Genomic DNA, 12,888 nt, shown 5'->3' with positions numbered 1-12,888 from the left:
TGACTTGCATTTTTTTGTTTTTGACTAGAGAAAATTCATATTTCTACTCCTAATAAGTATGAGTACCAATATGTGCAGAAACCCTCCCATATGACACACTTCAGCGTTGCTGTGAAGGCGCACAACAACGCCCACATTGCCTTGTCTGGTAGCCCCCACGACACGGCAGAAATGACGGAGATTGTCATTGGTGGGCATCAGAACTCCAGGACGTGGATTTCCAGCAGCAAGATGGGGGAGCCAGTGGCCAGTGCGGAGACAGCTGGCCTCCTTGCGTGGGAGGAGTTCCGGAGCTTTTGGATCAGCTGGTCCAACGGGGTCATCCAGGTGAGGTGCCCCCTGGACTTCCTTTTTGTGAGGGTCTGGGAGCAGTGTTTCCCAACCTTTTCGAGGTCAGGGTACCCTTGACCTCACTCTTCATATCTCACGGTACCCCTGCCGCCACCCTCCACCTTCCCCTCCCATTGCCCCTGCTTGCCACACACCCCACCTTCCCCTCCCAGGGTGAAGGGAAGCACTGGGGGTGGTGGTGGCTGCTGACCTTGTGGCAGGCCCTGCCCCATGGGCCAGCTCCATGTCCTTGCTGGCGCCGGTGGGAGACACCACAAAAATGGGGGGGGGGTGGCAGTAGTGTTGCCGCGGTACCCCTGGGACATGCTCACGGCACCCCAGGGTACCACGGAACCCTGTTTGAGAATGGCTGGTCTGGAAGAAATGGCACAAAGCCCCCTTGGGCTTTTTGAAGGCCGCAGAGAGGCCATTCTCTTTTCTTTCCACGGGTCAATGTGGCAGAGAGCCTACAAGAACTTGCTACCATCTAGGAAAGCAATCTGTAGGACAGCTGCTTCCCAGCCCTTCTTTGCTGGCTGGGAATAATCCTGGCTCTTGTAAGGATTACACAAGGATACTGAGATGGATCCACTTCCTAGGAACCTTCCTCCAGCTTATGTTGGTTTTCCTAATCACTTAATTTGGAGGAAGGCTCCTTAGACTGAGTGCTTCAGAACAGATCCAAAGAGAAAGGTGGGGCATGAATATTTTAGTAGACAACTAAATTAAATAAGCAAACTTCAGAGGCGAAGCTACCAGGGAGCCAGGGTGCGCGTGTTGCACCGGGCGCCCTCTTGTGGGGGACACAAAAATTGCAGCGTTTGTGGGTATTTGGGTATTTTTTAGTGTTTTTTCAGTTTTTGGTCTCCAGGGTGAGCAGTTTTTAGGTTAGCAGCACCAAAATTTCAGAGATTTTTCAGGAGACTCTCCTGATGATACCACCCAAGTTAGGTGAGGTTTGGTTCATGGGGTCCAAAGTTATGGTGCCCCCATCCCCTATTGTTTCCAATGGGAGCTAATAGGAGATGGAGGCTACACTTTCAGGGTCCATAACTTTGGACCACCTAAACCAAACTTCACAAACAAACCCTGGATTGAATATCATCCAGGAGAGTCTCCTAAAGATACCCTGAAAGTTTGGTGCTGCTAGCTTAACTATTGCACCCCTGACAGCAGGCACCCCCCCCCCGATTCTCCTTTTAAATCCACCCCCTTCGGCATGGACTTAAAGGGAGAATCTGAGGTCCCCAGTTTAAATATTGAAAGTTATGCTGTTTCAGGGTAGGGGAGAATCCACCCTAAAACAGCATCACTTTCAATGTTGTTTTAACTGGGGACCCCAGATTCTCCCTTTAAGGTGGATTTGAAAGGAGAATCTGGGCTCCCTAGCTTAAATACCATTGAAAGTGATGCTTTCAAAGCAAACATGTTTCCAACCAAAAATTAATCCAACTGGATTTTTACAGTGTAAAGATACCAGTACAAATATTTTATTTTCTTAAAGTAACAATGAAAAGAAGTTTGCACTGAGCCAACGCAAAGCTGACAAGCTCATAAGTCATGCTGGTTTCAACCATTTGTTCATCAGAAGGTTCCAAAACTTTTAGGTTCAATTCAGGGACTAAGCAATGTCCCAAGTCCTCTCTCAGCGCAGTTGCAGCTCTATCACGGATAAAAAGCACTGCGAAGGTCGTTAAGGGTCATGCTCTTGAATGGATATTTAGGTGTAAACCCAGTCCCTGAACTGAACTTAAAAGGCTTGGAACGTTCTGATGAACAAACGGTTGAAACCAGCATGACTTACGAGCTTGTCAACTTTGCGTTGGCTCAGTGCAAACTTCTTTTCATTGTTACTTTAAGAAAATAAATATTTGTACTGGTATCTTTACACTGTAAAAATCTGGTTGGATTAATTTTTGGTTGGAAACATGTTTGCTTTGAGGCATAAGAAGAAGAAGAGTTTGGATTTATATCCCCCCTTTCTCTCCTGCAGGAGACTCAAAGGGGCTGACAATCTCCTTGCCCTTCCCCCCTCACAACAAACACCCTGTGAGGTGGGTGGGGCTGAGAGAGCTCCGAGAAGCTGTGACTAGCCCAAGGTCACCCAGCTGGTGTGTGTGGGAGTACACAAGCTAATCTGAATTCCCCAGATAAACCTCCACAGCTCAGGCGGCAGAGTTGGGAATCAAACCTGGTTCCTCCAGATTAGATACACGAGCTCTTAACCTCCTACGCCACTGACTTTTGTCATGTATGTAAAGCTGTGTTCATAGTAAGTCCAGTTACTATGAAGTCATCTGACACTTTAACAGTTTAATTTATTTTGGATCATATCTGTACAGTTCTCTTTTAGTTGTATGTGCTGGCAGACAGTACCCAAAATCTGGTACTTGCATCATTTTGTAACCTATTCTGCTCCCTCCCAAAATGCCTTTGGTGATGCCAGCCTACATTTAAAACAGGTGAGGCACAGCAAACAAGTTGCTGGCCAGATTTATTTATTTTTATATTTATTTATAATTAATTTTATATACCGCCCCTCCCCCGAAGGGCTCTGGGTGGTGAACAACACAATAAAAGATTGGCTTGTGAGAGTGGATGGGAAGAGGCGAACTCAAAAGCCCCGTTGCTTTTGTCTTCCTGGAGATGGTGAGATGTTTGGCTTCCTCCCTCCCCTTCGACATTTCAGTTGACCCGGCAGCACCAGGGGTTAAGTGCTCCGGAAGTGTCACACTGTGGTGTCTCAGTTGTAATAAAGCAAATGCAAGGATATTAAGATGGCCAGAGTAAAGGCTACCTTGTGTTTGGGAGTCATGATATGCTTGAATGCTATCCTCAGCAACTGTGTTTGTGTGTGTGTGTGTTTAATAGAAAAATATTATCAACTGTATTTTTGAAGCACTGTGCTTTGGAGAATGATGAGGAGAGGACTATTGTTGTTCCCTGAGAATATTCACCGAGTCTCCAGCTCTGAGCCTTCTGGATGCTGGCTCTCAGTCGATTCATGACGGCACACATTTCTGGCTTTGATTTGAGGCAAAACTCTCTTCCTCCACAGGTTGGCCACGGGCCCTCAGTCCTCAATGAGTCCGTCATCGTGTCGTGGGCTGCCCCTCGGCCACCTGAGGTGAAGTATATTGGCTTCTCCACGGGCTGGGGCTCCGTTGGCGAGTTCAAAATCTGGAGGAAGGAAGAGGCGGATGAGAACCATAACGAAGCCTTTACGTTGGGCGTCCCACACAATGTGATCCCAGGATCAGAGAAAGCCACTGCCTCTGTGATTGGTACTGGGGAATGGGACTACAGGGACCAAAGATGGATGGGCCCTTGGGACAAGATTTTTAATGGGCCTGCACCACAAGGAAATGCCTCGTGGGTCTGGCAAAATGGGGGATAGTTTAAGTCTGCTTCTTGCTTATATCCCAACGTGGCTAGCCAGATGTTCCAATGCAGGGCAAAGCCGGACTTATTCCCAGTGTCTGGTATTCAGTATTATAGTATTTCTGAACATGAAGGCTTCATCTAACTATGAATGGCTTTACTTCTTGTGGAAGAACATAAGCATCCCTTTACAGAATCAGACAAGGACTTCCAAGTCCAATGTTCTTTGTGAGAAACCTGGCCAACCAGTAGACCTTTGAGAGTCTCCAAGAAACTGGCCAGTAACCAGTGGTGGGCTGTCTCCTGTTTGCCCCGTTGGTGGGAGTAGAGTGCAGTCACCTTGTAGCAGAGATTGTCCAGACTGATGCTGGACGTCTTTCTTGTTGCCAGGGGAAGTGATGGGCCCCATCTTGAATAACCTGGACAATCTCCTGCAACTTCCCTTTGGCTGTGGGGAGCAGAACATGATCCACTTTGCACCAAATGTTTTTGTTCTCAAGTATCTGCAGAAGACCAAGCAGCTGAGCCCGGAGGTGGAGAATGAAGCCACAGACTACCTTGTTCAAGGTACAATCTGTGTCTCTGGGAAGGGAAGGGAAGGGAAGGGAAGGGAAGGGAAGGGGAAGGGGGGGCGATTAAAACCCAACACAGGAATTGCGAAGGAACTGGCTTGCAAGTTGTGCTCCTTTGAGTCTGCAGTTGGCTGGAAAACCCTGTGACTATACCAAGTCTCCACTTGATAAGGCCACCCATCCTTTAAGCATAAGCGTAAGCATTTTATTGTCATTGTGCACGCACAACGAAATTCACAGCAGCATTCCTCGATGCACATAATTTCAAACTCATACCCCATCCTCGCTTTCCCCTTCCTCCACCCATCCCTACACAGCCCCAAACACATCAACACGAAGCCGCAGAGTTTAGCATCGCCACAGCTCTAGAGCAGAAGCTGTCTCTAAGCCTCTTTGTCCTAGTTTTGATAGACCTGTATCGTCTGCCGGATGGTAACAGTTCCAAAAGAGAGTGTGCTGGATGAGACGGGTCTCTCAGAATATTTTGGGCTTTCTTTAGGCTTCGGGAATTATAGAGTTCTTCCAAGGAGGGGAGAGGGCAAAAACGAAGCGGGGTAATAATTACTAGCAAATCTGAAGGTAACTTCCACTAGGTGGATTTGCCACATTCCGCAATTTACAGCTGCATTAAAGCTGCTGTTTAAAGGCTCCCTCCCTCTCATTGCCACATATCCTGCTGTGTTTCCTGAAGCTCATACAAGGACAATCAATGGCGCTTCTGCAGTTTCAAGCTATCACGCTCAAGGGATGACAAGCAGACCTGCTGACCCCCTTTGACCTCAGTTTTGATAGCAAGACCAAATAGGTGCAGAATGTTTTCTGAGATTAGGCGAATGTAACAAACCAGTAACGTCCAGGCAAAAGCAACTGTTCTTAGTTCTTTATTGAGCTGGCATTCTTAGTCAGATACAGACGATGCGCGAGATCTGGAGCCCCAGATCTCGGTCAACAGCTTTTACAGAGTGTCAAAGCAGGTTCCCGCCAAGACAGTGTAAACAAGGCAGAGTTTCACACAGACTAGCGAGCAAGTAAGAGATAACCTAAAACAGCAAAATTCCCCTTCCCAGGCAGAGAGCCAGAAACCTCCAGCGGGAACCTCTCAAGGTCGGAACGCACACACTCACCACAACCTTACAGCTAAGAGCATTCAAACTATTTAAAAGCTTAATAAAAACAAATAAGTGTACACATGGTCTGTTCAAGCTTCAGGCTGAGTAAGGATGTAAAGAAAACGTGAAAACAATCCTCTCACCTTATACTCAATACTTATCTTTAATAATGATTAGTAGGACAGGTTAATTTATTTATTTATTTATTTATTTAAGCATTTATATCCCACCTTTCCCTTATAGTTCAGGGAGGCTTACAACAGTAGTTAAAAACATTTCCCATTAAAACGATAAAAATTGAATCGCAAACCCTAAATATTTCCTCTGCTCCTCCCTTAAAAGACACCTGCCATTCAAACTCCCTAAAACACCTGGCAGACAGGCAGGCCTTGCAGCTAGGGTTGGTCAATACTCAAAAAATTTGGTAAAATTCAGATTCGGATGTTTTGGGGCATAAAATGATTTGTATGGCCTGAATCCAAACAATAGCCAATTTGGATATGCCCGAAAATTCGGGTAAATCCGAAAAATTTGGGTCCGTTTTATTTTTTTGGAATTTTTTGGTGTTTTTACATGTTTTGGCCTTTGGGGGCACCAAACTTTCAGGGTATCATCCGGAGACTGTCCTGATGATTCTCCCCAAGTTTGATGAAGTTTGGTTCAGGGGGAGCAAAGTTATCGACCACCAAAAGGGTGCCCCACCCCCATTGTTTCCAATGGGAGCTAATAGGAGATGGGGGCTACACTTTTGAGGGTCCATAACTTTGGACCCCCTGAACCAAACTTCGCCAAACTTGGGGAGTATCATAAGGACAGTCCTCGTATGATACCCTGAAATTTTGGTGACAGTAACTCTAAAACTGCTCCCCTCACAGTCACCCAAAGAAATTTCCCCAGATTCTGTGCTCTTCAGCGGCCAATGGGAAATTTCTGTGGGAGGGCTGTGGAGTGCACATTTCTCATGGTAAACCCACAAAACATTCAGGGTGTCTTCAGGAGAGTCTCTTCATGACACCATCCAGGTTTGGTGACCGTTGCTTCAGGAGGTTCATTGTTATGGGCTCCCAGAAGGGTAGAGTCCATCTCCCACTGCCCCCATAAGCAAAGTTCCCCAAACCTGGATGGTGTCATCCAGAGACTCTCCTGAAGATACCCTGAAAGTTTTGTGACAGTACCTTCAGAAATGTACACCCCACAGCCCTCCACCAGAAATTCCCCATTGACAGCAATGCAGCTAAGTCACTACAGAACAAAGAATCCACTGCTGTTGGCACACAGAAGGAGATCGTCCTTCAGATGCTGACAGTGGTTCGCACTAACAATCATTTATATACCATGTTATGAAGAGGAAAGAAAATATAAACAGCCACATTTTACTTGAGGCTGCAATCGTTTGAAGTTTAGCATTACCTTCGTTTGCAGAATTGGCACAGCTTCATATAGGCCTTGCCATGAGGACAAGATGAAGCCCCTTAAGAAAGTTCAGTTCAGTTCTCCATGGCTTGTGCCTGTCCAAGGAGAAGATCAAATTGGAAGAAAGCTTCTTCCTTTCCCTGGTCTGGGAATTGGTAGTTTCTCTTAGTACAGACCTGGGCATTATACGGCCCGTGGGCCATATCCGGCCCGCCGGATGACCCTGACTGGCCCCCCTGCCGTGCTGGGGAGCGAGGCGTCTTTGAAAGCCCCGCAGAAGCCGGTTGCCTGTGGAGGGAGGGCACTTCTCCACAGCAGCTATCTGTTGCCTTCAGATAATCTGTAACAAAAGCAGTCCAGGTCAAAACACAAAAATCTTCGAGACCGCATCACCCCATATGTCCCCACACGGCCTCTTCGTTCAGTAGAGGCCAATTTACTGGTGGTCCCCGGCCCCTCGATGATGCGGCTGGCCTCCACACGGGCCAGGGCCTTTACAGCTCTGGCCCCGGCCTGGTGGAACGCTCTTCCGCCAGCTGTCCGGGCCCTGCGGGACCTTGGTGAGTTCTGCAGGGGCTGTAAGACGGAGCTGTTCCGCCGGGCCTTTGGAGGGACCAGCTGCTGATAGTGCCCCCCCCTTTCTGGCTCCTACATCCAGGCCTGTAACATCTGATGGGACCTGCCGTTCCTCCCTTGGGGGAAGGATTTAATGTTAGGTTATCGGGCGCCACCTACGCTTATATTTATGCTTTTATTCTAAGTGTTAATGTTTAGTTAGTTTTCGCTGCTTTTATAAGTTTTAGCCAATTTTTGATGGTTTTATGATTGTATTTATTGTATGCTGTACACCCTTTCAGGGACCCCTTCAGGGACGGGGCGGTATAAAAGCCCAAAGTATGTATGTATGTATGTATGTATGTATGTATGTATGTATGTATGTATGTATGTATGTATAAATAAATAAATAAATAAATAAATAAATAAAAAAGCCTTCTGTTCTTCTCCTCTCCTGACTCGTGCTGTCTAGGATACCAGCGCCAGCTGACCTACAAGAGGCAAGACGGCTCCTACAGTGCTTTTGGGGAACGGGATTCTTCCGGGAGCATGTGGTAGGTTGCCAAGAAACAAGGCCGGGACCCTGGGTTCCAGTGTCTCCTGGGATGGCAGACAAATGTAGTGGAGGCTGTTCTCCGACATTGGACTGAAGGCAGAATTGGGCGGGGGTGGGGTTTCTGATAGTTTGCAGGATTGTCGAAAATGGCCTCTACTGTGACATCCCAGGTGCTACAGTGGGATTGTGATGCTGTCCACCTGTGAACAAGTTCCAAGACCTCCAGGATCAAAACAGAGAAGTCTGGAAGCCTGCTGGCCTTTTCAGGTGTAGGTCATCAAATGAAGGGGGGGGGGGACCCAGTGAGCCTTTCTTTTCCTCGGGGCATTGGCTGTCTTTTTAACTTCTTTTCCCTGAAAAACACCACAAATAGTGCGCTAAATTGTTCATTCCAAAAACATCTCCACACAATTGAATTATGCACATGGCAGTCTTTGAGCAGCAGCTGGACGATGGGAAGTTCTAGGGCAGGGGTGGCCAATCTGTGATGCTCCAATTGGCCATGCTGGCAGGGGCTGATGGGAATTGTAGTCCATGGACATCTGGAGCACCATAGGTTGGCCACTCCTACTGTAGGGTGATCCCACATTGAGCAGGGGGTTGGACTAGATGGCCTGTATGGCCCCTTCCAACCCTGTCACTCTGTGGATGCAAATGATGTGAGCTTAATGTATTGTCGAAGGCTTTCACGGCCGGAATCACTTGGGTGCTGTGCGGTTTCCGGGCTGTATGGCCGTGTTCTAGCAGCATTCTCTCCTGACGTTTCGCCTGCATCTGTGGCTGGCATCTTCAGAGGATCTGATGTTGGGAAAGCAAGTGGAGCAAATATACCTGTTGGAGTGTCCAGGGTGGGTGAAGAAACATTGTCTGTGAGTAACAAAGAAGACAGCCAGGTCAATAGGTAAGGGCATCTAAATAGAAGTATGAGTAACAATGAAGTCTATAGCATGGGAGCAACAATGGAGATAGCAAGGTCAATGGGAGCATCTGAATAGAAGTATCCTGGCCTTTGTTTCCTTTGTCTATAGTCTTCCACAAACATAGGATGACTATAGACAAAGGAAACAAAGGCCAGGATACTTCCAGAATCTCCTTGCCTAACAAACCTTGACCTGGCTGTCTTCTTTATTACTCACGAACAATGTTTCTTCACCCAACCTGGACACTCTCCAACAGGTATATTTGCTCCACTTGCTTTCCCAACATCAGATCCTCTGAAGATGCCAGCCACAGATGCAGGCGAAACGTCAGGAGAGAATGCTGCTAGAACACGGCCATACAGCCCGGAAACCACACAGCACCCAGATGTGAGCTTATTTTCATCCACTTCTGTGAGGGTCGATATTTTTTACAGTTATGAGGCCCCCCCGAAGGCCGCTTCACAGCAAGGCTGGTGCTGGACTTGGGAAGCTGCCACTCTGCCTTCTACCTGAAGTCTCTCTCGCCTGCGTTTCTTGCAGGCTGACGGCCTTTGTGCTGAAGTCCTTTTAACTCCAGTCTCGGGGGTTCATCTTCATCGACCCCAAGGAGCTGCTGGCAGCCAAGAGCTGGATCATTCAGCACCAGAAGGAGGAGGGCTTGTTCCCAGCCGTGGGCAGGATACTGAACAAGGATATCCAGGTACGAAGGGGCAGTGGGCATGAGCCCCACAGAAAGGCTTGGGATATTTCTCCGGTGCTCCTGCACTGGTTGCCAGTTGAATTCCGGGTTATGTTCAAGGTGTTAGTTTTGACTTTTGGGGGCCTTGAGGTGGTCTGCAGGATACTCTCTGACCTCCTGACAGCATATATAGGCCAGTGGTACTTGGCGGGCAACACCTTTGGCACTCAAGATGTTATGGACTACGAAATTCCCATCAGCCTACCTGCCAGCCAATTGGAGTCAATCATAGAACTAGCTTGGGCACTCCACAATGTTATGGACTTCACAATTTTCCATCAACCCATCAACCCTGCCAGCATGGCCAATTGAAGCGCATGCTGGCAGGGGCTGATAAGCGTAGTAGTCCATAACATCTGGAAGATCGCCAAAGAGTTCGCCCACCGCAGGCATAAGAGGCAAACTCTATGCTGGGGATCATTAGGAAAGGAGATTGATAATAAAGACTGCAAGATTGTCATGCCTTTATACTCATAAAGCCGTGAAGATGCGATCGCGCAGATTACCTGTGTCCAGTTCTGGTGGCGCCGCATCTCAAAAAGGATATTGAGGAGATAGAAAAAAAAGTGCAGAGATACGAAGAACTAGCGAAAGGATGATTGAGGGACTGGAGCACCTTCCTTATGAGGGAGGAGGCTGCGGCAGCATTTTGGGAACTCTCTTGTTAGTTTGGAGAGGCTCTGAGGGGATATGATTGGAAGTCTATAAAATTATGCGCGGTGGTAGAAAATGGTTGACAGAGATAAATTTTCTCTCTTTCTCTCACAATACTACTGAACCAAAGGGGGCATACATTGAAGAGAAATGTTGGGGAAAAGAATTAGGATTAATGAGAAGGAACACTGCTTCTTCATAACGATGTGATTGGTGTTTGGAATATGCTACCACAGGAGGTGGTGATGGCCATCTCACCCTGGAGAGGCTTTTAAAAGGGCTTGGACAGATTTATGGAGGAGAAGTCGGATTTATGGCTACCAATCTTGATCCCTCCCTTGATCTCCAGATTGCAAATGCCTTAGCAGACCAAGGTGCTCCAGGAGCAGCAGCAGCAGAAGGCCAATTTGCTTTCACATCTTGCATGTGAGCTCCCAAAGGCATCTGGTGGGCCACTGCGAGTAGCAGAGTGCTGGACTAGATGGACTCTGGTCTGATCCAGCTGGCTTGTTCTTATGTTCTTATGTTCTTATGGCCTTCGGAATTGCATCTCTCCTTGTTGTCCACCAAGGACCCTTTGACTGGAATCTGCTGTTGGTCCCTGGCCCTCAGGACATTAGGCTGGCCTCAACCAGAGCCAGGCTTTCTCGGCTCTGGCTCCAGCATGGTGGAACTGTCTGTTGACTGGCACCAAGGCCGTGTGGGATCTTTGTCAGTTCTGCAGGGTGTATGAAACAGAGATGTCCCACCACTGTCCCTATACTATCTTGCTGGCTTCCCAACCACAAAGTATAGTACAGCGATTGACTGCTGAAAAGGGAAACCAACACCAACTGATATACTCGTTTTTACCCCTCTGCATTCATTTGTTTTTAATTGGTATCTGGCCTGCAGTCCATTTTACCCCCAGGATACAGATTTTGGAAGATTGGGGATTATATTTGCAGGCTGAGTGTAACAATTACGATTTCTGCCATCCTGAGATGTACGTTTTAATTTTAGTGTTTTAATCTTAATTGTGAATTTTATAATATTTGTTATTTTTTCTACATTGGAAGCCGCCCTGAGCCTAACTATGGGTGGGGCACAAATACAATCGAGCGATCGAGCGATCGAGCGATCGATTGATTGATTGATTAAAGGGAGTGCCCATATTGTCCTTCTGTGTCATGAGCAGCCATGACGTTCCTTTAACGGTTATGGCGGAACGGTGGCGGAACCTATGAAAACGCGAGTTGCCAGAGGTGGCACTTCAGACCCTCTCTGTGGGCACACCACGTAACAGAGTGCTCCCACAGCATCTAGGCTGGCCTGGGCCACTGGGCTCGATTATTAGCGGTAAACCTAAGACCCTAGTTTTGCGGGAAGCGGTGCTTATGTAGGTAACTTCGTTAAGCACTGTTAAAGCCCCGCACTGATTTTCATCGCGAAGAACTAAAAACGGTCCACGATCAACTTTATCTGAAGGAGTAAGCTTCGGTTTACGCTGCTGGCAATGGGGCTTGCTTCTGAGTAAACCCTCTTAGGGTCATGATCCGCTCATTGGAAGAGATGCACGGTTGCTTCAAAGCAAAGCCACCGACTACCACCAAGCTTACTCCCGAGTAACGCATGCCGCCGAACCAACGTTTTCTAAACTAAAACCTCCATATTCAGGTTAAATTGCTGTGTTGGCACTGCGATGATAAAATAGAAGTGGGTTTTGGGTTGCAATTTGGGCACTCGGTCTCAGAAAGGTTCGCCATCGCTGTCCTAACTAAACATTCCTAGCTCCCTAAGGGCACTCCTTATTTGGGAAGCAGCATGCAAGGAGTGTCCCATGGCTGTTTGTGTGTTGCACTCCAGGGAGGGATCCAAGGCAAAATTTCCCTGACGGCGTACGTGGTGGCAGCTCTGCTGGAAACAGGTGGCGATCACCTGAAGGTAGAAAGGGGCTGGTCCACAACAGAATACACCACAGAGGGGCAGGTGCTGGCACAGAGAACCGTTGCCGCAGTCAGTAGCCCACCTGCCTGCCTTTCGCCTGTGGTTTTCTTTGCTCTTTCTTGCTCCACCCGAGATCCTGCACTCTTGCCTCAAGGGGGTCAGGTGAAAGCGACTCTTTGTGCGTAATGTGTATGGAGAATTGGGCCTGCAGGGCACTGTGGCACCCTAGGATTTTGTCGAGACCCGGAGATTGCCCCGGGCCAGTGCCCCCGGCGGGGCCATGCCACTGCTGCTGGGATCCTGCCTTGTGCCCTTTAGCGCCTCTGCCCAGCCCAGCCCTTCTTGACCTTTCCAGGGTGGGGCTCCATTCAGGAGATGGCTGCTCCTGGTAAAAAGCTCAGTTTCCTGGGAGATGCCGGAAGCCGCCAAAGGCAGCTCTCCTCCTTCAGCAGAGACTTCTAAATGTTGCTGCCCTGTCTTCTTGGGGTTCAGTATTTTTTTTTAATACTTTATTAAAGTTTCATAAAATACATTCTATAAGCAGTTATCTTCACTCTTACAACCAGGTTGTTCATTGATTAAAATAATCCGGCTGCTGATGCCCCCCCTCCTTTTCATAACATCTGTGGACCCTGCTGTTTCCTCTCTCCCCTTCCCCTCCCCCCCTTTTTGTTAGGGGATTTCCTAGTAGGGCAGCCATCGGTATCACCATGATGCCCCCTCCTCGCTTCAC

The 12,888-nt window shown here is 48.0% G+C and overlaps 1 protein-coding gene across 1 annotated transcript in view; it reads left to right on the top strand.

The window, feature by feature from the left end:
* Positions 1 to 12,888, top strand: part of CPAMD8 (C3 and PZP like alpha-2-macroglobulin domain containing 8) — a 77,802-nt gene that overhangs the window by 47,970 nt on the left and 16,944 nt on the right. The window contains 6 exon segments of the mRNA XM_048496636.1: positions 29 to 327; positions 3,389 to 3,614; positions 4,102 to 4,278; positions 7,833 to 7,914; positions 9,377 to 9,536; positions 12,075 to 12,135. Coding sequence (XP_048352593.1) covers positions 29 to 327; positions 3,389 to 3,614; positions 4,102 to 4,278; positions 7,833 to 7,914; positions 9,377 to 9,536; positions 12,075 to 12,135 — 1,005 coding nt within the window.

The sequence above is a fragment of the Sphaerodactylus townsendi genome, linkage group LG05 (assembly GCF_021028975.2).
Source record: "Sphaerodactylus townsendi isolate TG3544 linkage group LG05, MPM_Stown_v2.3, whole genome shotgun sequence".
NCBI classification, from domain to species: Eukaryota; Metazoa; Chordata; class Lepidosauria; order Squamata; family Sphaerodactylidae; genus Sphaerodactylus; species Sphaerodactylus townsendi.
The sequence above is the reverse complement of the archived record's forward strand: the minus strand, read 5'-3'. Positions and strand labels throughout refer to the sequence as shown.